The 26,401-nt window shown below is 37.2% G+C and overlaps 5 protein-coding genes across 5 annotated transcripts; 1 reads left to right on the top strand and 4 right to left on the bottom strand.

Moving 5' to 3' along the window:
• Positions 1-23: 23 nt before the first annotated feature.
• Positions 24-2,056, bottom strand: EV154DRAFT_575004 (uncharacterized protein; the record flags this gene model as incomplete). Its single annotated transcript, XM_051606444.1, has 4 exons — positions 24-85; positions 149-1,854; positions 1,918-1,946; positions 2,012-2,056. 4 exons carry the CDS (start codon positions 2,054-2,056, stop codon positions 24-26), a joined length of 1,842 nt encoding a protein of 613 aa, XP_051453294.1.
• A 3,880-nt stretch (positions 2,057-5,936) lies between these two features.
• Positions 5,937-7,498, top strand: EV154DRAFT_485622 (uncharacterized protein; the record flags this gene model as incomplete). Its single annotated transcript, XM_051598767.1, has 6 exons — positions 5,937-6,068; positions 6,110-6,197; positions 6,268-6,550; positions 6,679-6,710; positions 6,925-7,076; positions 7,097-7,498. 6 exons carry the CDS (start codon positions 5,937-5,939, stop codon positions 7,496-7,498), a joined length of 1,089 nt encoding a protein of 362 aa, XP_051453293.1.
• A 10,103-nt stretch (positions 7,499-17,601) lies between these two features.
• Positions 17,602-18,792, bottom strand: EV154DRAFT_568150 (uncharacterized protein; the record flags this gene model as incomplete). Its single annotated transcript, XM_051606060.1, has 2 exons — positions 17,602-18,706; positions 18,767-18,792. 2 exons carry the CDS (start codon positions 18,790-18,792, stop codon positions 17,602-17,604), a joined length of 1,131 nt encoding a protein of 376 aa, XP_051453292.1.
• A 376-nt stretch (positions 18,793-19,168) lies between these two features.
• EV154DRAFT_485620 (uncharacterized protein) lies at positions 19,169-20,707 on the bottom strand (the record flags this gene model as incomplete). Its single annotated transcript, XM_051598766.1, has 7 exons — positions 19,169-19,297; positions 19,370-19,440; positions 19,611-19,618; positions 19,800-19,822; positions 20,014-20,121; positions 20,239-20,408; positions 20,527-20,707. The coding sequence occupies 7 exons, from the start codon at positions 20,705-20,707 to the stop codon at positions 19,169-19,171; spliced, it is 690 nt and encodes a 229-aa protein (XP_051453291.1).
• Positions 20,708-25,355: 4,648 nt separating this feature from the next.
• EV154DRAFT_574993 (uncharacterized protein) lies at positions 25,356-26,141 on the bottom strand. Its single transcript, XM_051606443.1, has 2 exons — positions 25,950-26,141; positions 25,356-25,841 (listed from the first exon to the last, which is right to left on the bottom strand). The coding sequence occupies exons 1-2, from the start codon at positions 26,094-26,096 to the stop codon at positions 25,404-25,406; spliced, it is 585 nt and encodes a 194-aa protein (XP_051453290.1). The 5' UTR covers positions 26,097-26,141; the 3' UTR covers positions 25,356-25,403.
• Positions 26,142-26,401: the final 260 nt, after the last annotated feature.

Raw genomic sequence — 26,401 nt, 5'->3', positions numbered from 1 at the left:
AAAGACATGAACATTTTTTTTTTTTAAAAATCAAAATCTCTGTCTAAAAGTTTGTCAATTTCTTCTGCCAGCGAGTCCAGGTATGCTACATCGAAAAGAAAGTGTTAATTAGAATGGCCATAACATATATAAAAATGCTTTTTCTTACCATCTTCGTCGGTAGCTAATCTGTTGAAGAAGGCCTCGCCAGCAGAAAAAACAGGAAGAGAACAAGCAGCAGAACAAGCAACGGAACCTACGGAAGTAGCGGTAGTACCACCCGGAGAAGAAACACAGACCGCCAAAGGGGTACTATTGCCACAACCAGGACCAACGGAGGCACTCACAGAAGGAGCAACAGCCACAGAATTACCGCCGGAAGGAACAAGCGAAGGCAACGAAGTACCAACAGAAGGACCAAAGACGAACGGAAGAGCCGCAGGCGAAGTGACCGAAGCCGAACGATGGTCAACAGAAGGACCAAACACAAAAGGACCAGGCACAGAAGAACCAACCGAGGGCAAAGAGAGGTCAACAGAAGTTCCGAAGACAAATGGTCCTGGCACAGAAGGCGCAAAAGAAGGCCAAGACAAGCCAACGGACAAACATGACTCCAGAGGGGAAGCCAAGAAAGGAGCAGCTACCAAAGGAGCATCCACAGATGGAGCAACCACAGAAGGAGCAACCACAGAAGGAGCAACCACAGAAGGAGCAACCACAGAAGGAGCAACCACAGAAGGAGCAAGCACAGAAGGAGCAAGCACAGAAGGAGCAACCACAGAAGGAGCAACCACAGAAGGAGCAACCACAGAAGGAGCAACCACAGAAGGAGCAACCACAGAAGGAGCAACCACAGAAGGAGCAACCACAGAAGGAGGAGCCACAGAAGGTCCAAACGAAGGCCAAGAAAAGCCAACGGAGTGACAAAACTCCAAAGGAGCAGCCACAGAAGAAGCATCCGAAGACAAAGAGAAGCCAACGGAGGGACCACATACCAAAGGCTCAGTCGCACAATGGCCAACCGAATCCAAAGAAAGGCCAACAGGAGGACCAAAAACGAACTGATCAGACCCAGAAGGACAAACCGAAGGAGAACAAGGATCAACAACATCCTTCACCTCTGAGGTGGGAGACATGGTATCTATTTCCATGCACTCCACTTGTAATACCTCAGAGGCGACGGACAGGCTACTGTGACGTGCGTGTTTGACACGCAGAGGTCTTGGCATACCACGCCCAAACAAAGCTTGGTTACGAATTTGAGCGCGAGCTCGACGAATACAAGTTTGTTTGGCGGTATTAATAGTGGAGAATGGCACCGGGAAGGACCGCTCCACAAACGATGACACCACAGGCAATGGCACTACGGCAGAGGACACCAAAGAAGGTGTTACTACCGAAGAAGGCCCAAAAGAGCAGGCAGCAACAGGAGGAGGGGCCAAAGACGTTGACGCAACAACAGCAGGCACCACAACAGCAGGCACCACAACAGCAGGCACCACATCAGTTGGATGGGCCAAAGAAGAAGCCACTGACACAGTAGAGGCCTCAGCAGGAGCAGCTACAGCACGAGTGTTCTCAACAGCAGGAGAATCTACTACAACAGCAGAAGGGGCCACCACAACAGCAGAAGGGGCCACCACAACAGCAGAAGGGGCCAAAGCAGATGGCACCACAAGAGGAGGTACAACAACAGGACGTACTACAACAGGACGCAACGCAACAGAACGCACCGCAACAGGACCCACCGCAACAGGACGGAAGGAAGAAGAACGCACCACGGCAGAAGATGTGTCATCACCAAAGAGCTTGATTAATGCCGAATTGGCTGAATTGCCAAGGAAAGACAAGAAAGGCCGTAACAGCAATAATAATCTAGAACAATAACACAATCTCAATTAACACGAAGCTATATTTTATCTGTCTAGTGTTACGTACCCTAAGGACGAAACGAAAATCGCCAAGAACTTAAATGGGAAACAAAACAAAAAGTTAATCTTTGATGGAGATTCCTAATGTGCAGTCATCTTACATAAAGCTTTAAAAGCAGAGGGAGAAGGGGTGACGCTCTGTCCATATAAAAATAGAACAAGATTGATTAGAGAACATATACTTGTAAAAGCATAAAAAATACTTACAAAAAAACAATCGACAGGATAAAGTAAATCATTTTTTCAAATAATACTGCTTTGAAAGAAAGAAAAGAAAAAAATTGGCGCAGTTCTGTAACCAGATGTATAAAAAGTTTTGTGACAGTCACATTTAGTGCATTTTTTGTATTTCCTTCTTTAACAAAAACAGAATGATAAAAAAATGGCTGCCCTAACTATTCCTACCTGCATAGTTTCGAAACATAAACTTAAGTTGTTGCTCTCTCTCCAAAAAATTATAAATGAGTAGATCTAACTGTAATTTAGATGGGAATGATAAATCATGCAAATTCAATGTCAAAACCAAATTGAGATGCTAACAAAAACGACAAACTAGCGAAGCGTAGGATTCGTGTTAAGCCCCATTGCATAGTTTAAATGGCAAATAAGATGGTTGAATCTTGAAATGACTAAGCCATAAGAAATCCCTGTTAGGCTATCTACTCCTACTACTAACTCTGTGTTGTATCTAAAGACATCATTTAAGACTATACAACAATCAGAAGTCTCTCTCCGAATGAGTCGGTGAAATTGTTGTATGTTAGTAGCCACCCAACTAATATGCTTTTAAAAAATAGCTTCAAAAACGTTTATGTTTGGTGTAATGCATTTTCAGGTCAATTACGTCCGCTGGTTTAGAAATCATCAATGTGACATGGACCTATCATATTTTTGGACTTCAGCAGAAGCATTTTGGAATATACGTACGGCAATTTTTTTGTCTTTCAACAAAGATCTATGCAGCGGACATTCTTACAAGAATCAAATATGAATACCTTTTGTGAAATAGCACAAAATGTAAACGCATAGAACTTGACGTTGAAAACAGGCTGATAGAAACCAGTAAAATGTGATATTTTGTTGGACAATAATAATCTGCAGTTGATCAGTTGGATCATGTAGAGAAAGGGAAGAAAGTTGATGAAGTAGATGTAATTGAGGAGTAGGTAAATGAAGTGGAAAAGATTCCCATAGCTGAACTAGTGGTTGGAGTAAATATAGTTGAAGGTGCGGTGAAAGTAAAATACGTAATAAATGCTATTGTTGCCAAAAGAAATATGTTTAACAAATAAAGGTCTGCAAAACTTGACTCGACTTAACGGAAGATTTTTTAATTATAAAATAACCATAGGCTTTGATTAATAACAGATCATTGAATCTTAGGAAGACTCATAAATCAAGTGCGTTATTTGATCCCTAATATCACAAATAAATAAACGTCTTTACCCGTCACTCAATTATTGTATATATACTATATCCGGTGACTGTTTGCATTGGGTTTCGAAACGTATCCACCCGAATTTATAAAAGTTAAATGAAATGACAAGTCTTTCCTAGTTATAAAAATCCAAATTCCGATACCAGACCCTACAACAGCCAAACATAGATATCACAATTCCTGTTCTTTCTTACAATATAGAAGCTTAAGTCGACTGTTATATTTTAACCAGCAATAGGAATTGGTAAGAGAATCAAATTAATTTTAGTTTACTCCCTACCCACAATAGTGTAGTTGGTTTCTATGTCTTAAATTACATTTAAGTTACACGCATTATTTGTGGAGCTTTCTATCCGAAGGCTGTAATTGTAATTTCAACCGATCCAATAAACGGTCAAGAAGCTCTTTACTCTTTCGAAAAATAGTGAGTTTAAAAGTTCCCATGTAAAACCGAGAAGATCATCCGTTCTTATGGATAAAGAGCTATGTTAATGCTGGTTCTCTCAGCATACAGTCTGATACCGAAACCCTATTCTTGGTTGTTAACTCCATCAAGTTCAATTTACTTCAACACTGCGTATTATTAAACATGTGTAAGTCATTCAAGTCTTTCTAGTATGAATTCATTATCAAGTATCAAAAGAACTGCAATTTAGAGAAATCTATTTTACACATAATGAATCTCAAGCAAGAAAAGAATGAATTTATTGCGTCTTACAAGAAGTTGAAGAACAATTATGACATTATGAAGATAAAACTGGCTCGCAAGATCAGGGTCAATTGCAAAGATGATGAACAATCTATTGCTGAGAATTTTGAACTTTGTAGTACTTTAATTTTTAACCTGGAAGAGGTGCACTGCAAGCAAAATTTCTCTAAGGTATTCGCTCTAAGTATAGTAAGCGATAAGTTAAGTATGGTAAGCCGACCTCTCTCAATAATATGCATAATGGTTTAATGAGTCCCTAGGATCTAATAATTCCGACAGTGAGGAAGCTTCTTTTACAGGGGGATCTAACTCAGACGACGACTGATCAAGCGAAGATAACCCCGAAGAGACATCTACGGATAGCGACAAATCTGATCATAAAAGTAAAACTAATCAAATCAACCCAAAGTCCAAGCCGGTAGTCAAGAAGAGACCCAAGTTGGATGCCTGTCGGACTACTACGGTACTGAACGATATGAATTTCTTAAATTACAAATTCGAGAACATGACTCAAATGTTGGTTTGTGGTGACTTAACAAGACCATGTGTGGTATTTGACAAGATTGATACAATTGAAAAGTAATAAGATAAAAGTATCTCTTTATTCGAGGTAAAAATAAACTAAAAGAACTCTGCTGCTATGAAATAATTGATCTTTTTTATATTGCACAACTCTCCTGACTTTTAATGATGAGCCAACCTTTCTGGTTTTGGAATAGATCTATACTTTTTTTTACGCCTTAGTTAAATTAATACTACTCGTCAGAATTGTTTCCATTTAGCGTTGTCCCATATCAGTGGATTAGGAGCATGAGTATTCTAATAAATCTTTAGTATTACGAGACACTTATTTTATCCGACCATGCAGCGGTTACAGTAAAAGATGCATACCTGTTTCTCAAATGTAATTGACAGTAAAACATAATAGTTATAGTTGATCATATATTTTCTCTCTGTGTAATGAGTATAATGCGATTCCAAATAAAAAGTGACTTATTGAAATTCGTATATTTGGTTGTAGAAGATAGGTATCCATTGATTCATACACTATTTCTTCATACTCTTTATCAGCAGTATAATTATATCAATTTATAAGTAAATGAGCCATTGATATTAAAAGCTGTTCTATTCTCTCCCTGGGTAGCGAATCCATTGTAAAAACTATTAATATTAAGTTTCTGTTTCTTGTAATTCTTGATTTGATCTGAGAAGATTCTCTTCTCGATCGGTGATATCGTACCTCAGTGGTATAGCATTCTGTAAACAACTGTCATTCGTATATCGTATTTAGGCCAATCATGCAATCTTTAATATAGAAGTATGTACTCGAAGTAGGACAAGTTGTAGAGCAGTATACAACCGTATGCTGATATGCAGCATCAAAGGTTGTTTTAATTTCATAGTTTATTTATTTAAACGATTTGCTTAATTATTCTTAAGTGAATCGTACCCAAATACGACAGGCTGATCAAGAACATTGTTTGGTGTACATGTTAATAAGTACCCTCATCTAGGAAACAGGACTAGCAACAGAGTGGAGGGTACTCACTCTGCTATAAAAGCTGCTTTGGCGCATATTTCTTCGGGTAGAATTTCCACTGTCACATCAAAGATTGACACTTGGTACAGACGACGAGTAATAAATAAACAGATGCATACAACTCGTTTGAATGTAAATCAATAAAGGTATTTTGTGCATAGAGATTAGAAGAAAATCGTCAATACGGCGTGGAAATGCTTGAAATCCGAGCCGATTTAATTGACAAAGCAATTGAATATCGATTCAAAAATTTGGTTTTTAAAATCACCTGATTTGCTATAGATCATATTTGCCAGCAGATAGATTAAGCCAAGTCGAAGCCAGCACTGATTAGCGATAATGACGACGTTACATCCGAGAACTGCAGATGCAGCTGTAAATTGCATTATATACTGCCTTGCTACCACCAACTTGCCAAATGCGATATCATCCCATTGGAAATGGTACCTAAAAGAGGGCGAATCCGTCAAGGTAAGTTTTGAAATAGTGACACAAAAAAGTTTAATCAAAAGTTCCAAAAATTACTAGTTGACGATTATGCTATTGGTACTGCCGATGAGATAGAAGAATTGCCTGAAGAGTTTCACAACTCTTTTCATGGTAGGTAGTCGATTTAAATGGCTTTATACAAAATTATTTATAAATTAAGTTTTATGTACAGTATCTTTAGATCACAATTTTCAGCACGAGGAAAACGAAAGGGGAAAAAGTAATGATGGAGTTAAACTTGCTTCTTTTCCTGAACTTCCTTCAAAGATTTTCTCAACGTTGAGAGAGATTGATGATTTCAGTAAATCAGTAGTTGCAGAACAATTCAATGTCGAAGTTTTGCATAATTTGACTGAGGTTAAAGAAAAACTACTTGGATCCAAGTTTGATCTGGCTGCAATTTTACCACCTTTAACCAACATGAAGGTTAAAGGCACTCGTCGTCTGGAAATTGCGGTCGAAAAGTACGAGAAAGATATGAAGAAGGCTGACGATCAAAAGAGGAAAAAGGAAAGGCGGATAAAAAAAAAGCAGTTGAAAAATCTGGAACATAAAAAACAAAAAAAAATCGTGTAGTACCAAATCAAAGCAGAATGCAAAAACAAGTTCGCGGGCCTAGACGTGGTAAAGTTCTCCGAAGCTAACTCCACTTCAATAGTTCCATTTTAGATTCGGATGATTCGGACACTGATACTTATGAGATCAACTCTTGCGAAGGATCTTTAAACGAAGAACCCATGGGGTATGTAATTTATTAGCAAGTGTATTTTCTCATTGTATGACAAACTAAAAATAAGATAATGCATTTATTCGTCTATATATATCTATAAACATGAAGGGGATATTAATAACATGGTTTTGGAAGTATCCCTTTCTTCCAACTTCAATCTTGACGATATTACAGCTGTCTACAGCCCTGTAGGGGATGGCCAATGTGGATTTAGATGCCTGGCCATGCCTTTGTACGGATATCAGAGTCAATGGATGGAGGTAAGGGATGTAATGACCAGCACCTTTCAGATGTACAAACATACTTTGTACGAAGGAAGAGTAAACAACGAACTTTTGAAGAAATTTTGACGTCCAAGGACTCTCCTTGCGCGCCTCATTTTTACTTCAATGCAGCAGATTATCCCCAGTTTGCAGCTGACGCATTTGGAAGGGCCATTGCTGTATACACGGTTTCATCAAAGGCCCTGGTGAGACCCGGTCTTCTTCTCTGGTGTAACCCAAGCAGTCTGAAAGGAATACACATCTTACCGAGGGCCGGCCATTTTTATTTGATAAATCCAAAAAAGCGGGAATGCGGCCGAGCAGTAAGTTGTATACTGCCAGATGACAATCCTTACCACAAGGCTGTAATGAAGAAATGCTCAAATTTGTGTGAAAATGATTTTACAATTTTGTTTTAAAAACTTCTTGATTTGGATTTTTTTTAAATGTCCATTCAAGTAAAAGATTATACAGTAGGTGGATTAATTGTCCGGATGATATTAGAAAAAGGCTAATTATACGCGCACCATACTTTTTGCTTGAAAAAAAAATCTCGCGCACCATTTTTTTCTGTCCGGTCAAATAATAAAATTCCGAGTCGGACCAAAAATGATTTTTGCACATTGAACTTTTTTCTTGCGCACCATGCTTTTTTCGCTGGCGCACCATAATTTTTTTCGCTGGCGCACCATAGTTTTTTTCGCTGGCGCACCATGCTTTTTTCGCTGGCGCACCATAGTTTTTTTCGCTGGCGCACCATAGTTTTTCGCTGGCGCACCATACTTTTTTTCCCTGGCGGACTATACTTTTTCGCTGGCGCACCACACTTTTTCGCGCACCATATTTTTTCTCGCGCACCATTCTTGTTTACGGCTCTTCATTCTTTTTCTTTTAACTTTTATTTTTGAAATGAATTCAAACGATTCACAACAATCTTTGAGTGAAAGCCAATTGCTCATCAATAGTCTTTTATCTGTTATCAATCCTGTAGACGAAATCAAGGACAGTTTCGAGGATGCCTTTGATAGACAAGTTTATGAACAGTCCAACACTGATGAAAAAGTGACAGTAGAGGAATACGACTGGGAATGTCTCAGTGAACCTGAGATGGAGGACATTAGCGTCAAGGCAACACGACACGTTCCATCTTTTGCTGAGACTGTGTCGGTCAATGAACGTGTTGCCAATGTAAAGGCTATTTTTGAAGCCGAGTTTCCTGTTGGAAAAGCCTTTGCTGACAAGGAAACTGCAAGACTCGAAATACAGTCTTTCAGTAAGGCTAACAATATTCCTTTTGAGACTTTTAAAAGCGATAAGTCTTACATCAAAATGATCTGTAAGCATTTTGGTAAATATCGTGCTGCCAAAAAGGGAGAAGGTAAGATTGACACAATTGCGATATTTATTGATATAATTATTTAACGTTGTTTTTGAAACCAGATGAAAAGGATGCCGTTGATGATGATGACTTGGAAAACAGCATTCAAAGACCCAACAGGACCACCGGGAGAACAGGCTGTTCAGCCTTCATCTACATTCGTAAGGATGTAAAATTAGCTGGAGAGCCTTGGACTGTTCGATCCAGCTGTTTCGAACACAACCATCCTTTGAGCGAGGATAAGAGGGCTTATCACAGCAACCGAAAGCTCAATGCGGATGATCAAGAGTTCGCCATTTCGCTTATGCGTGGAGGTACAACTCCCAGTGAAACGTTAAAGGTAATGTTTAAAAATGAGATAAAGAGATCCTTTGAGAAATCAATAGTTAGGAAAGCTGTAATCATAATAAAAGTTATTTTGCCAATATTATTCTTTATAAGTCTAAATATGTCCCCCATTTATATCTTAAAATAACATCAATTTCCTGGTAATTAGATGCTTGAAACAAGAGGCGTAAGCAACCTGATTGTAACCGATTTAACAAACATCCAACAACAATTCTGTCGGGACAGCCACATTGACATGTGGAATTTTGTCAAGAATCTTGAATCAAGTGGCCACCAAGTTCGATTTTTGACAGATGCTGATGAGAGAATTTGCAGCGTCTTTTTCATTCACCAACATGGAATCGACGAAGCTAGAAAGCTTTCAGAATGTATAATTGTGGATGCCACCTACAAGACCAACTCACATAAGATGGTCTTGTTGAATTTCGTTGTCGCTGGTACTTTAAGATCAAAAGAAAAGCCAAAGCAGTTGACAACAGTTCCAATTGCAGGATGTTGGATGGATCGGGAGACAAGCGAGCGCTACTGCTGGGCTTTAAACTGTTTCCGTGATATTGTTTGGCCTACTGGAACAAGCACGGATAAATTGCCCAAGTGCTTTGTTACTGACAACGATGAAGCCTTGTTGGGAGCAATCAAGTCCGAGTTTCCCGAGAGTAAACAAATTCTTTGCTGGATTCATATCCAAAGAAATTTTATTCTGAGATTCAAGAAGAATCTTGCCAAGGAAAAGAGACTGGATAGTATGTTAAAACAAGTTACGTTCATTAGTCCTCATAAACTTACCAAATAAACACCTTATAGAGAACAAAATGGAGATGGAGGTCAAATCGTTTATGGCTATCATCAAGCAAATGGCTTTAAAATGCACAACAAAGGATGAATTTTTGCTTGCCAAAAATGAATACGAAACGTTCGTGTCTGCCAAGGGCAAATGTGTACAAGGTGGTGCCCAAACGATGATTAAGTATCTGCATCAGTAGGTTTTTTTGTTTTGTTTTTTTCTCTTAAAAATGCCTCTTTCCCTCTTTTTATTAACTAGATACAAATATAGTATGATGAAAAAGAAGCAATACTGGGTAGGTTATTATGTTAACAATTTAATGCATATGGGAAACAGAACTTCGAACAGAGTTGAGTCTACCCATGCAAATATCAAAAGAAGCAACAGCACCTCATCTGGTAGCATGGCAGTTGTCACTGAAAAAATAGATCTTTGGATTAAAAAGAGAGTACGTAATGTTTAAACATATTTTTATTTTGTTAACTCTAAAAAAAATTAGGAGGATTATCGAAATGTACAATCAATCAAGGAATCCATGACACAAAGAACAATTTTTTTGGAAGATGATGTAATGGATAAACTTGCTCTGATCAAATTAAATGTTTCAAGCTTTGCTTTTGAAAATATCAAGAATGAATTGATGGAAATGAAGGCTGCTGAAGAAAAGCCTGACCATGTAAGCCATGTGCGCCCTGGAGAAAGCTGTCTCTGCAAGCTCAGAAAAAACTTTCGACTTCCTTGCAGACATGTTCTTGCCGTCTCGTTTGTTGAGAATAAAGTTCCTCTGGACATTGTTCACGAACGATGGAGGATCACATATGTGAAGGGAACTGGTAAGAAATTAATATACAAACTGAATTAGACTGAAATCAAAATTAATACTTTTCATAGTCGCCACAATTGCTGAAATTTCCGCTGAGATGAGCAAAAAGTCTAATGAAACATTGCCTATTGATACCAGTGCTATCCAACTTAGGTTGGAAAAGCTTCTATCATTAAGCAATGTCTTAGGTAGTCAGCAAGAATCAGCCGATCTTATCAAAGATATGGATGCTTTGATCCAAAAATATTCGGTAGACCGTCTGGAAACTGTTCTTGCCCCTTCAATTGTTGAAATACAAAAGGGCCGACCTAAAGGGACAAAAAGAAACAAGCTTGGTGTGGAGCATGAAGATGAAAAAATCTCGATAGAGCAAAAAAATGCCAAAAAAATGAAGCAGGAAACAATAAAAGTAGAAAAGCAAAAAAAAACCAAAACGACCTTAAGTCTTCGCAAGCCATCAACAGCCGTGATCAAGCAGATCAAGTCAAAGTATTGGTCTATGTTATATTTTTAATTATTTTACAACAATAACACCTATTTGTTTTTCTAGATACGAGCCTTCCACTGTCATAACTCGTGAAGCAGATTACAGTGGTCTGTTTGGATTGCTAGATAATGCATGGGTCAATGATGTACTTGGGTTCGTCAACCCCCATCCTGATGGTAATTGTGGATACCGTGCTGTAAGCCTCGCTGTTTTTGACAATGAAATCGCTTGGATCCAAGTGAAAAAAATGATGTTAGCTACCTTTACAAAGTATGCTAACACTCTTTACAACACATATGGGCTAAACGAAGCGTATACCTCAAAAAAATTGCAATCAACAAGAGCTCCCTGTCTTGATGACTTAAGTCTTTGGTTCGACTGTTACGGATGCCCACAAATTGTTGCTGACACTTTCAAAAGACCAGTAATTTTACATGCTACAACACCAAAAGTCGATAAGTATGAAATCACGTGGAGAGATAATGATGGAAACATCATATACACCAAAGATTCTATCACTTTTGTACCACTTCTTGGTCTGGATTTGGAAACAATGAATGATCCTATTCAACTTTTGTTTGCCAACAGTCACTTTTACATGATTTTACCTCAAATCGATAACAAAACGAAGAAAGCTTGCAAAGTCAAAAAATGGCCAACATTAAACTTTTCACACCAAAAAGTATTCGACGCGCACCGAGACATTTGTGTCAACGACGTGTCTCACTACTTTCAAAACAACTAGACAGGATAATTTTATAATTTGCTTCCCCAATCCTTAACATTCTCCCAAACTTTATATTTTATCTCATAATAATCAAAACCCAAAAACAAAATAAAATTTAGACTAAAAGCATGAGCTCACACTCAAAACCACATTGATTCTCTTCATCACAAAGTATGGCGCGCCAGCGAAAAAAAATATATTCCGCCAGCGAAAAAAAAAGTATGGTGCGCCAGCGAAAAATTATGGTGCGCCAGCGAAAAACTATGGTGCGCCAGCGAAAAAAACTATGGTGCGCCAGCGAAAAAATGTATGGTGCGCCAGCGAAAAAATGTATGGTGCGCCAGCGAAAAAAGCATGGTGCGCAAGAAAAAGTCCAATGTGCAAAAATCATTTTTGGTCCGACCCGGAATTTTATTATTTGACCGGACAGAAAAAAATGGTGCGCGAGATTTTTTTTTCAAGCAAAAAGTATGGTGCGCGTATAATTAGCCTAGAAAAATGACAAAAAGAACGATATCTAAAGACCCAATTATTCAAATGACAAAACATTTATATGGTTAGAAAGATTAAATTGTACTGTATAACGTGTGGTGACCTAGCAAGGCTATAGCCATATTAGAGCTAACAAAGGTTTATCCATGCTGATGCCATTTGTGATATACGCTTAACAATAAATGTCATAGTAAGAACTATAAGGATATTACATCACAAGTCTAATTTAGTACGTCTGAGAAATACTTAAAATTTAGTTTAAAGCAAAGAGAGTTAAGAAGACTCCACATTTATTAGAAGAAGACTAAATTAGTGACTGTGTAATAATCATATACATTTTTGGTTAATCAATGATAACTTCAAGATAGCACTAGAGATATGAACACAGTAGACAGTCTTTTATATGAATACTCGTATGTTTCATTTATTAACAAAGGACAATCTTATAAACAGTCTCAAACTACTCCTATAGTCTTTTTATAATTTTACCTTACCTAAAAACACAACATATACATTACGTAAGAACGTCTACAACATGTAAACTTTGTTTACTTCAGTAATATTAGATGTAACGTTCTTTAAAACTAAAAACGCATCAAAAGGGTTACTGTTTTTGAGCGTACTAAAAATGACAAATAGAATTGTGAATTTAAAACTAAGTTTTGCTTTATTTTTGTACCTTCTAATTATTCTTTTAAAATTACTTTTATAAATTTACATATGTATATCAATATTTATTATGCCTAAATCAAGAAAAAGAATCAACATTGGAAGAAAGGCTAAATTCATTCAAATGGAAAAAAATTGCTGCTGCTGAGTACATTCCTAATGAAGCAATTGCCAAAGAGACCGAAATCGCTGACATGCCTCGACCAGAAGAAGTCAACGCAGAAGCTTTCCCCATTTCCTGGAGCAACGCAACCGAAAAAAACCGGGGAAGAGAAGTTTAAGCGTAAACTTCTCCCTACAAGAGAGACGCTCAGTAGAAAGAGATCTGCTGTAGCCAAGGCAGCTGTAGGATGTCATTCGATTAATGATTTTTTCCTCGTGGTTCCACAGGTTCCTACACCACCTCAAGTAGAGAAGAAGGAGAAACCCAGAAGACCCGACGAATCAACTTTGGTAAAGATACGCGAGTCTTTACCCCTTTTTGGAATCGAAAATCCGTATCTCTGGTAATACCACCAGCGACCAACACCACAACGGTGTTAAACAATTTCTGAAGTACGTGGTTGTAAAGCATGTCATGTTGCAGCTATTAGACGGTAAAACTTTTGTGGAAGCAACGAAGCTTGCGGTAAACATGCACTGGATCCAAGCTTCGAAATCCTATCGTCATCGTGCTGCCAGAAAGTGGTTTGAAGCCTGGTTAAACACTGGTGATATTCCATGTCATCAGCAAGGTAAACATGCGAAGAGAAAATCGATTCTCAGCAATTCTGATGTGAAGAAAAGATGTATCACCTGGCTCAGGAGTCAAGACCCTGTCCGTAGAAATATCCCTACTTTTCGCCATCATATACGACAAGACGTGCTCCCTGAATTTCTTGAGTTGGAGAATGATGTCGAGGTCGGTGCCAATGTCATTTTCTCTCAGCCAGAGCATCCGTTGTCCAACGTTGCTCTGGAAACCTACCTGAAAACTTGGAGTTTTGACTATAAAACAGGTAAATACAATATGTAAAAACTTAGCATATGTACTAATGATTTAGCTTGATTATATTTTTGGGCATATCTGTGTAGGAGAGGATCAAACATACTTTGATGGCCATGCGCGAGATGATGTTGTCAGATATCAAATTAAGTGGGCCCAACAAATGATGGAATGGCATGAGAGTATGGAAACCTATTCCTTGGATAATGAGAATGCTTATCCAGTTCAATCTAGCCTAAAGGATAATAAAAAAAGATGGTTTTAGTTACTTGAAATAGTCGATTAACACAAGTATAAATACGAGACAGAAAAAAGATGAACTTTATTAAAAATAGGATAAAACCTGATATTGAAACCAGGCTCGGAACTTCAAATAAAGAAGTCCCAAGTATATGTATATTATACTTCAACTGCAACATTACTCACGACGAATCAATCTTTTATTCAAATGATCGTAAAGTCACTCTTTGGTGTGAAAAGAACGAAACCATGATTCTTCCTAAAGTTCAAGGAAGATCGATTATGATCAGTTCATTCATGTGTCCCTGCCACGGAACAATGACAGGTACAATCAATGGTGTCAATTTGACATCAAGAGTCATCTTCTTCCCTGGCAACAGTAACGGCGATGGTTATTGAACAAACAGAGATCTGACGCCTCAATTACATGATGTAATTCATCTTTTTAATGAATTACATCCTAATTACATTGGAATCTTTGCTTTTGACCAGAGCTCCAACCATAAAGCCTTTGCGGACGATGCTCTTGTTGTCTCGAGGATGACTTCCGGGACTAGCTAGGTACTGTCTTCTACCCTGTATAGGTTTTGGGATACCACTTATGTATGTTTAGGATGGAGATAAAAATGTAAATTAAGGTAACAAAAGAAAATACTGTTAGAACTGTGTATATCTTTTATTCCGAGAAAATTTAGATTAGGGAATTCTACTAGCAAAAAACTACAGGTATTTATACTAAATGATTAGATGGCTTTCGGATAATATATGTGACGCGTTAGAGGAATATGATATAATGTTATACGTAATGTCTGTTTAAATAAATATGTTATGAAGTAATTGCTGCCTTAAAAAGTAAAGACAAGAGTACGTGAGGATCTAAATTCATCTCCGCATGTGACATTACGTAAATGCCAAAGAGAAAGTTTAGTGCGTGTAATATTCCGCCTATGGAATTGTACTATACTTTTATGGTATGTACCATGAAATCTATGAACGTGGATGCCGCTATGAAGGAGATAAACAGACGGCGTGCCAAAGGACAGGCGTGTGATACTGATGCACTTGTCGAAAAGTATCAATACGCACAAGTAAATTTGATAGTATAATATTAATATATAGAGAACTGACATCTTTATTACCATTATCTCTGTAGAAACGTGAGAAGATTAAGGGAACTCTCCGTCTGTTGAGAGAACGTGGCCTGCTCGGCATAAATGAGCCTCTGAGAAGGTTTTGTGTCAGAGGTACTCCGCATAACCCTCAGGTCAAACCTGGCTGCTGTGCCGAATACCTGTTGTCACAACAACCTGACTTCAAGCCACAGAAGAATATGCTGGAGGCCAAAAAGTCCAAGGCTGGTCACCTTTTTACCCTATACCCCAAGTACCATTGCGAGTGCGATTATATTGAAAGACATTGGGGGTGCAGCAAAAGGATTTGCACGAATAGAATGTGATTACTCGTTTGACACTCTGAAGTCAAGAATCGAAAAGTTTCTTTACCATGATGAGGCTGTTTTCGGTCATAAAATCAATAGACGATCTTATAATCGTGCTTATAGATATATTGACGCTTACTGCAAGGGTAACGATGTATTGGAAGCTGATGATATTATCAGAAAGTTTTCCAAAGAATATCGATTCCACAGACGTGCTGTTTAGTTGCTCCTTCATGGCTTTCAATCTAAAAAAAAAAAAAAAAAAAAAAAAAAAAAAAAAAAAAAAAAAAAAAACCAAAAGGGTTTGGACGATTATCTTTTGAGACTGTATTACGGACTTTGAACCTGTTCATTCGTTGGGCTATTTCTCCTAACTCTGTATGTTATCGGAGATTCTTAGTAAGGTTATCAAAGAGCTAATAGCTGAATTTTATGTGGACTATGCTCTACCAGTGGCTTGCCATTACCATCCATGATATCTACAATTATTGAGGACCGACATTTATAAAGCTTATGGCGCTGTCTCAAGGGGAATAATTATAATGTTTTTATTTTGAACATTTCGTTAAGATATATGTATAATTATAATGTAATGAAGAAATAATTTAAGTTGGGATAATATATATATAAAAGATTGATATGAGTTGATATGAGTTGATAAAGAATTACCTGCTTAGATTTTTGATTTTTGATTTCTGATAATTTCAACTGCATCATTGTCAGCGCCGAATTTTCTTTTTACAGATAAGGGCATATCAGCACCAAAAAAATACAAGTCTTCCGATTTTCGCACTCTTGACATGGCTACATAAAGCTGTCCATGAGACATCATGTTGTCTAAGTCAATTCCCACACAATCGATCGTTGCGCTTTGAGATTTGTGAATAGTGGAGGCAAAAGCGGGAACGATTGGATGCTGTATTATTGTGTAACTAGTATTAGAGACTTGTCGGCTGACTCTTTGGATCCAATATATGGAATCACTACCATCTGGCAGGCGTTTTCTTAAACATATGTTTTCTTCCTCCATATATTCTACTGCTGCAATAGTGCCATTAAACCAACCTTGAGAGACATTTAAGTTATGAACCAGCATAACAGGCATGTTTTGTTTCAGTAAAAACGTTTCCAAAGTCTTGTTTCCCTTAACGAAATTTTAGCTGTTCTTTTGTTGCCGACATATGAGTCAAGTGCAGCGAATTCTTTACCCTCACCAGGAAAGTCTTTGTAATCCTTTTCATTTGCTAAGCGCACTCGTTCTCTTGTAGTATAATGGCGGAGACAGTACAGCGGGAGATTATTTTTGTGAATGGTCCTTTCGTTGATAAATTGAATAACGGTTTCATCAAAATTGTAATTTCTAACTTTTTCTAAGATTTCAACAAAAGCGGGTTTTTTTTTTGTCTGACAGGTTCGATAAGGTTGTATCTGTTGGACGTTGTATATATTTCAGATTCCCAAATAAGACCTTCCATTTCTTGCACGGATCATCTATTAATTACAATAAACCACGTTTTTTTAATCATTTGTCGTTTTTATTATTTGCGGTCGCGGTCCAACTTCTATAATTACCAGCGGTCCAAGGATTTCCCAAACATTGGACCGGGACTGGAGGTTGCGGTCTAAATTGAATTTTACCACGATTAAGTTTTACGGTGCTACTTTCATCTCTTTTTTCTTTAAAAAAAATATAACGTAAATCGTGCCTCGTCAAAGAACTAAGCAAAGAGAATACAAGGCTTACAAAAATAGCTATCGTATGAAAAAAAAACTCACTAGAGAACAGATCGCATGATGGAAAGTATTTGCCAAGAATCCTGCTCGTTATGATACTGACAGAGAAGATATGAATGATTCGATTGCTTTTAATAACACAATTTGAAAAATGATGCCAAAAGACAAATGATGGAATATATAAATTTGGAGAGAAATGTTGCGGATAGTGACCAAGAAAAGAAGTGCCAAGAACTGTTACACGACATTTCCGACAGCGGATTTGTTAAGGAAGTCAGTATGTGTCGAAACTTCAGACTCAGACATTGAAAATACTTTCAAGGTTGATCAACCAGAATAATACAGATGTTTAGTTAACACACTTTGCCTTATACTTTGCACTACTTCATATATTCACTATAAATTTATTTAAAAAAACTACATGCGAGAGCGCATTCTCTTATGATCGCGATCGTCTTCTTCCTCAGAACGGGAAGCGGGACGACGAGGGGAGAAAGCACGAGGAGACAAGACAGAAGAACTACGGGAAGGAGAGGAGGGTGGAGTCATTTCAACCCCGAACAAAGCAAAGGGAGCAAAAGACAAACCGGGTGAGGCCGGAGCCGACGCAGAAGCAGGAGAGCCGGGAGCAGACGGCAACACAGGAGAAGCAGGGAACGAAGGAAAGTCAGAAAAAGCCGGACGAGGGGACGAGGCCGCAGAAGAAGGGAAGGAATGCCAACCAACACAAGCAGGTACCGAGGTCAAAAGTGACAAAGGTGGAGAACCACCAGAGACAACAGGCTCCACCGAAGCACAAGAAGCAGCAGGAAGGGAAGCGTTATCCTCAACAGAGGAAGAAACCGCTAAAAAGGCGTTATCCCCAAATGGGGAAGAAACCGCCGGAGTTGCGTTATCCCCAAGAGGGGAAGAAACCACAAAACCAAAAGAAGAGGAGGTAGCCTGACCTGTATTGCCAGAAGCTACCAAAGGAGGAGGACAGGAGGAAGAAAAGACACAAGCAGAAGGATTCGCAATCATCCAGGCATCCGTAATTGCTTCGCAAGCGAAGGCAAAAGAAAGAGAAGCCGAGGTGCTTTGGCAAAGAGGCAGCAAGGGAGGAAGAAAACCACGTCCGGTACAAGGGCCACCAGCGACCCAAGCGCAATCTAAAGAAACACAAATTTGTTCCGTCTTTTTAAGGGGGGGAAAAGAAGAAACGGAGGCGACAGGAGGTAAACCAACGACAGGAGAAGCAGCGACAGGAGCAGAAGGACAGGCAAGAGACGAAGGAGAAGGACACAACAAAGCCGGATTTTTTTTGACATCGTCAAGGAGTAAAATGTCTTTACCCACCTTGACATAAACATCTCCGATGGCAATTGGTGGGTCTCGTCTCTTTGCACCAAAACAATTTCTAAAAAGACGAACAGGATCGCAGAAGCCACTAATTTTTTTCCAAAGGAAAAAGACCCCAAACTTGACGAAGAACCAAGGGAAAGCCAAATAGAATAACACCAGGTGAGTGAGTTCACACATTAAACTATTCAATGTCAAAATTAGAATCTTATTTATATAATTTAGTCATTTGCATTGAACTTACTCGTCATTAAGAATGTACGGGAGCATACTGATTTTCAAGATCGATTTAAGAAGAAGGAAAAAAATAAAAAAAAGGGCAATCACCAATGTTAAAAAAAAATTTGCTGCGCACGAGAAAATGATGACGTCTTGATTTTTGTATTCCGAAAAAAATATAACCAAATTTGTTGCTCACAAAAAATAAAGGCGTAAAAATAAACATTCTTGTTATTTACATTAATTTTGGAAGCTTCACGTGCAAACATTATGGAATCATTCTTTCTGGTTTTGTTGTAATTGAATGATGTTGTTAAAATCAAATTGCGAATCAGCAATGTTTTTAGTTTTATTTTTTTATGCCCCGGAAACCGTTCGTAATAACCGTTTCAAAAAGTGAGGGTATTTGATCATAAACTGTGCCGAGTTAGAGTTCAGATAGAGACTTATTTGTTGTACGACGTGAATCAATTGCCTTAATTACCAGTTTGCTAATCAAACTTTCTATATTCGGCTTCATGAGTCTACCGAACTTCTCTCCAATCTTCATAAGCAGCTAGTTTTTTTTTTGCTATTACATGAAAATCAAATGGATCCTACATAATTTTTTGGAATTTAAATTACTTACGTAATAACGATTTATAAATTGAAAAATCCATAGTTTCAGCCTGCCGCCAGAATTAACTTTCCATTTAAAGACTATAGAAATATTTTTAAAAAATGAAAGAATCAACGTTTTCTTTTGCAAATATAGTTGGTGTTTATTTGCTGTTAACCTCGGAGATGCAAGAACTATATAGTTAAGACAGAGAGCAAAAAGAGGTGCCTGTCAAAAACGTCTAGAATAAAAAAACCAGGATATGTTTTACCTCGTTGACTGGAAATTAGAATGTTAATTTAGCCTCAACGAAAGAAAAGGATCTTAGTTGCCAAAAATATCCGGCATCTTCTAAGCCTTGTCAGTACAAAAAGCATTCGGTTGAACTAGAAATTAATATCCGTTGAATATCAAGTTTTTTTATTTCGAATCGTAAGGAATAAATGTACGACTTTCTCACTTGGACAACCGCAAAGTCATTGCCTAAAACAAATGAAATGAAAGGGTACAAGATGTATAATAGGGAAATATTTATTCTTGCATCTACTCACAAAAAGAACAGTAAAAATTAAAGAGTGAACAAAATAAAGCATCTAAAACTTGTATCTTTTTTACAAATAAAAAAAGCACTAAAGTCTTAATCTGACTGGGATGAAGCAAACCGAATGAAATACATTCCATAATTCAGCCCAGTCTTCAAGAAAACGAGACTTTTTTTTCTGGATTTGCTTGCTAGAAGAGAGACGACATAACTTGGCAAGAGACCAGGGAGAAACTGTTACCTATCAATATAATTGTTTAGCGAAATAGAAAGAAAGAACATTTGTTTTACCCAATAAGGTCGAAGCGACAAGACTCAATCAAATGACTAGAATGAAAGCCATTTAACAAAGAAGGACATGACTATCTCTAAAGCAGCTGCAAAACAGTGAAAGCATTTTAGTGCACGAGATGAAACATAGTAGAGTTTGTTGAGAAATTATGGTGAGGATAACGCTATTTTTTAACCCACGTAAACCGAAAGCCAGTTGCAAAACATTGAATGAGAACCCTTCAGAAACAGGGATCACTGTGATTTGTACATGTTGTAGATTAAGCAATAATTTATATTAGAAATAGACATGTCTAGTTGAATCGGAAATATCGAAGAGCTATGCGAGTTTTAAGCGTAAGACCGTTACGTGTACTTTTAGATCGTACTGGTTCTTGACAATTAGTTATCAAGGAATGACCACCCACGACGACAGGCTGTAATGACACAAACATTGGGCAAGATACAACCACAATGGTCTGCAACATTAAGAAAAGATATACGAAGATTATGCTGTACTGGAGGCTGCAGCTAAAACCATTTTCAGAATACGACATGTGAGACGACGTAACAGAAAAGAAAATGTTATTGACGTATCAACCCTAAATGTTACATTTTCACCCACAGCCTATATTTTAACGTATTTCATCCATCTTGGCTATGTTAAAACAAAGATGAGCAAAAACAGCTACACATTAGAAAAAGCACAAAATCTCTCGCTGTCAAGTTCAAGGTGATTAAGTTCCTGTCAGTCGAATTGAATTCGATACATACACGGCATTTACCCAGGCTTTGGAAGCTCGTATTCAAATTAAGCACATATAACCCGTAAAAGTGATACGCCGTTGATCGCATCCTAAAACTCAGTACTTCAACGTATTTATCTTCTCCGTTTTTTATTTGACTGGATTAACTGTAGCGAAACGAAAAATATAGTACAGATTTTCGGACGTCAAATGCGTAACCCTATGTATACTTTTGACCTAGCCTGTATGATTTCAAAAACGGCGGCAACAGGGATATTTTTGATCTTATCAAAACGACGAGTGGTATGTTGCAGTATGTTACTAATAACGTGCTATATCAGCACGAGCTTGTACTGCCAGGTATGTATGCCTGGTTGAAATCTGTGTGTAGAAGCCACTGCACCGCTTTGCGAAAGAAGTGCCTTTGTCACCAGAAAACGGCCAATAAAAGGGCCTTGGCTTGGGTCCTCCGAGTTAAAAGCGGAAAGGCTAGAGTCATTATATAAATTTAAAAAGACAAAGGAGACAATAGCTAACCAACCATCCATTTTCAGAAATTCGAGATCCGGGTACAAATTTGGTCAATTTTGGACACCACTATTGCCAAAGAGTTTATCATGTCTATTGTGGAGGCGCAGAAATTTTTTCATTTGGCATACATGTCTGACGAGAGAAACGGTGAATACAATAATCGCAGCAATCAAGCCAAAAAGATTGCTGTCAGGACCCCATCTTGGAGAAACATTACCATACGTTTTTACTGTGAGATTAGATAGGATACAAAAAGTTCATATGTTCTTCACTTACCTTAACCAGCTTTTTGCAAAACTTGATAACGTCCCCCTCAATAAGAACCCCATCACGGGCTTGTCAAAAAGAGAGTCCAAAAGAAAATTCTAAAGAATGCTTCTCCTTCAGATAGAGAAATCTTGCCAAGTTGGGGTTTCAATAAATTATAAATAAACAAATCTTTCCAAAAAACCATTTTGATAAACATAATTTATTATTTCATATTTATTGCATAATAATATCAGTCATTATTTACAAACTTACTCCAAAATAGCCCTGGGTAAATCTATGATGACGTTAATGTCATCAAATCTTTCAATATAAACACCAACTGTTGTGTTGTATTTGAGAAGATATGAACACTTGATATGTATAATCTTCTCTCTTAAGCAAATATTCGTATGAGATGAAATCTCAGTACTGTCATAATTTTACTGATGACGTCCATCTCGAGATCGTACAGTTACTATATTAAGAATCCGCAGTAATTACAAAGAAGCTATCCCGGTCAATTAAGATCCTTCTTCGCTTTTTATCAAATTAACAAAGATCCTTCATTTGTGTCTCATCGACTTTAGAAGACTTTATTTAAATTAGCTAGTGAATAACGCTTTTGCCGCATGTTTAACATATGCAGTGTACCGGAAGAATATCCATAAACGATCTATCCAAAAAAAATCTATACATATAGTAAGAAGAATTAATTGAAGTAAATGTTGTAACATGACTACCAGAGGGCATGTTCTTGTACCAACGAACGTAAGCAAAGGTAAATGTCATCAGTATCCATGCTGTAGTTAAAATAGACTTTAAGAGAGAATAGTTTTTCAGAAAAAAATAGATAAAAAAACAAAAGAATACAATTATAAGTCTTGTCAATTTATTTGTATAAAAATTGATTAAGAGCTAACTAGAAGGGCAGGTTTGCCCTAATATTTATAGAAGATTGAAGATATTGTGGGTTGCATTTTTGACAGCTCAGATCCATCGCAGTTTTATATGATGGACCATTCATTTGGTTTATTGAAGATCGTAAGATAGCTGTTCTTGATTTATTTTTGTTCCTTAAATTCTCTGATCTCTCATTGGTCGGAGCCTAGAGTTGTGTTATAACGAAGAAATTTCCATGAAGCCGGGTTACTTATTCCCGATCTGTTATCCGTGAAACATCTTTCCTTTTTTAGACAGTGTTACATCACCTTTTTCTTCTTCTGTTGTTCCTTTAGACTTCAGATTCCTTTCTTTTTCTGGCTGCTTTTCGGACCTTTTCTTATAAAAGGACCCCAAAAATTCATAATAAAATAATTAGTTTGTTCTTTACTTTAATCTGAATAAGTCTTAATACTTTAAGTCTTTGTGATTTTGTATTTATTATAATTGCATGTAATTTCCTTCTGTAAAATCAGCATTGTAGCTATTCCATTGCGTATTTACCTATACTCTTTCGAATACCACTCTTATCTAATTTCGTCGTATAAATTACCCTCTTATATAAATATATTTTATCTTTTTCAGTGGACAACTATATAGTCTGATGCTCACTTTTTAAGAACTTTTATCTTAATCTCTATTTTTATTTTCTTCTATTAATTTTACTGAAACTTGCCAGTAACAACAGTAGCATTTATTATGTGGTTTTAGCACACATTTGTGATAAAGAGCGACGGATAAAAATTGAATTTGAGCAGGTAGAAGCACATGGTTAGTTTTACCCCTATATGAATCACGTATATGACTTCCTCTAATAGAGGTTGCTTCAGATAAATTGTGCTTTTGTCATAGAATTTTGATTGATTTAAATTTCATTATCTTTGTTCAAAGTCCTGTAAAGTCTCAAAGTTCCCACCTAATTGGAACTCAGAGCGGTAATAAATTGACTTATTTAAAAAAATGGCCATAAATAATTGCACTTATTTACGGATCAAGTCCCTAGAATGTGACCTGATAACTTGATTTAATTATTTGCATATTATGCTATCCTAAAGTGATATGTTGTTACTTTCTTTGAAATAAACAGTTGGTGGGAATAGTAATGTGGACATGCCTTGTGCATTTGACAATGACGAAAACAGAAAAATAAAGAAATATGTATTTTATTATATGTGACAAAAAAAAAAAAAAAAAAAAAGCTACTCTAACATTTGGTTTGGGTCAGCACTGCCTTCTGTTTCAAATATCTTGTTAATATTTTTTGACAGCGAGTGTAGTGAATATCCTTTTTGTGATCTCCTTCTTTCTGCAATGTCTACTGCTGTTCTGGTAGTGATATTGTTTTGGCTTGCATATCGTTCAATTTCGTTTATTATTAATCGACGTCTGTTAAAAACTTTTTTTTCTTTTTCTTCTTTTCTCCATCTGGTACCCCATCTTCTCTCCAAATCCTTAATTGCATGACCGCCACATAGACCCTCTGTCCATTCACGCCACAAATCATTGACGGAAACAATTCCTCGACTCATACGATAACAGGGTACAAGCATTACTGTTGATATTGTCCATGAAAGGTCTGTAAATGATCCATCGCATTACTGCCGGAAAATGAATTGGATTCGCTTTGTTGAGGTATGGCTGTTGTAGTGATATTTGTTCTACCCTGATCCTCCCCTGATCCTCCAGGTAGACTAATGCTCAGGCCTTATACTCGCTTGGCCTGTAACAAGTCTGGTAATATAATATATAATCTTTTCTTGAGATGCCGATTGTGTATCTAATTGTGTCGAAAGATCATGGTGCATGCATTTAATTTTGTTTTCCAAAATTGGCACACAGCGTTGCAACAAAGCATTGACAGGATCATTCTCTCCTTGGGCAACGATGAGCATGCGCCTGTAGAAAAAAGTTTTTTATGAGTACATTATATCCTATTGATTATTGTAAAAATTTAAATTTACTCCCTGTAGTCTGTAAACAATTCATGCGAAAACAGACTACTTTGCCAAAGTGGGTGAGTAGGAAACTTCTTTATCATAAAAACCGCATCATGAATGATTGTTTTTCTTAACATAAACATAAGTTCAAAGAAAGCTTTTGTTGCAACAGTTACTTCCATTCCGTCGCCGTTGTTTGAGTTTGCTTGCTTTGCTGTCAATCTATTGTGCCATACGTCAAGATCAGGAAAGATCATTTTGTAAAGAGATTCAGGTGGATCAACACTAGCTCTTGGTAAATAATATTGTCCTGATTTTGAAATGGTTAATTTTATTGAAAAAGAATGATATGTTTTTAACGAACCTTGCTGAACAGTGCATCTGGCCATCACCCTCATTACCTCTCTTGGTAATCCAGTCAAATAAGCACCGTTCATGATTGTATTGTTCCATCTATCTAGGCGCCTGATTTGTTCTTCATTTACTCCAGCTAAGTCGGCCATTCTTGCTGCATATCCACGATTAATATGTGTCTTTTTCTTAGTAAATATTTGGGCCACCTCTAATCCTCTGGCTACTGCATCACGGTGGCTGGCATAAGCCCATACTTTAGTTGTATCAGAGTCACTTGATTTGAATAACTTGATTCTATACCAATTTTCAGAAGTTGTGAAATCAGGAAAAGACTCGTATTGAACATGAAATCTCCAGAATAAATACAAGCCAAAAACCATAATAGGGCAAATTTCTACTTGGGTGTTACGGATACAGCCTGTCTGTTCAAGACGATTATTTATGTTTCGTTTTTCTTGTCTTAATATCATGACTAAAGCAGGACACTTGATATCAGGTCAAAAACTTTCAGAATCCAAGTTAATCGTTTGGAAATCGGTCAATTCGGCATTTCTAATCGATTCTCCTCTCAACAAAAAGTAGTGAGAAAATAAAAAAGCCAATGCATTACGTAAATTCTCTCTGTGGTTTCGTTGTCCATTTAAGTAAAACTGAACAATTTTTGAGACTTGGTCCAAAGAACTATAACCATCAGCTAAAGTTCCCTCTCCACGATCCTCACAGTTTTCACGAGACACTTCAAATTCTTTCATTTTTGAAATTTTAATCAAGCCTAAAACAGTTGCTCTTGGATGCTCATTATAATTGATCTTTTTTTGAACTTGGGTCTTGTAAAGATCCGTGATTGCTGTGATATATTGCTCAAAAGTTGATGTTTTAATTTTTTTTGGGGCTGTAGGAAGTTTGGACTTCTGGCGAGAGTTACGGCCCAATACCTATAATTACATACACTTTGTAAATACTCTGATATGACGTAATGTATCAATAATAATGTTTTTATTTACCTAATCACGTAAAAAGTAGTTAAGTTTTGTACCAGATACAATGCTTCTTTCCAGCTCGTTTTCATCAGTGAAAGTTTCATTTGCCCACTTTATACATTCATTGGTCTTGGATACATATGCCTTTTTTGTGGTCATTGGTCGACAAGCTAATGTTTCTTGAGCTGTCAAAGTAAGGGATCTAGCCATGTAATATTGTACAGATCCATTTCCCTCGCTGGTAGAGCTGCTGGCTCCAGAGGCAGAGTTAGTTGAATTTTTAGCACGATAAATCGATTAAAAAGAGATATTATTAAAAAATGGATACTTTTTATTTTATTTTTACAAAAGTAAAAGGGTCTTTTATACTGTTTAAAACCATATGCAATCGGTGTTCTGCAAAAGTAGGGAAGAATATCGAGATTAATGTCAAATGCAAGAATCAAAATTGCCTTTTTTATTTATTTATCCTGTTGACCTTATTTAGCTGAAGTCCCGAAATAGCTGGGGACCTG

Source organism: Mucor mucedo (assembly GCF_025094135.1).
Source record: "Mucor mucedo strain NRRL 3635 chromosome Unknown EV154scaffold_119, whole genome shotgun sequence".
In the NCBI taxonomy this organism is placed as follows: domain Eukaryota; kingdom Fungi; phylum Mucoromycota; class Mucoromycetes; order Mucorales; family Mucoraceae; genus Mucor; species Mucor mucedo.
Note: the sequence above shows the minus strand (reverse complement) of the source record. Positions and strands in the feature narration are given on the sequence as shown.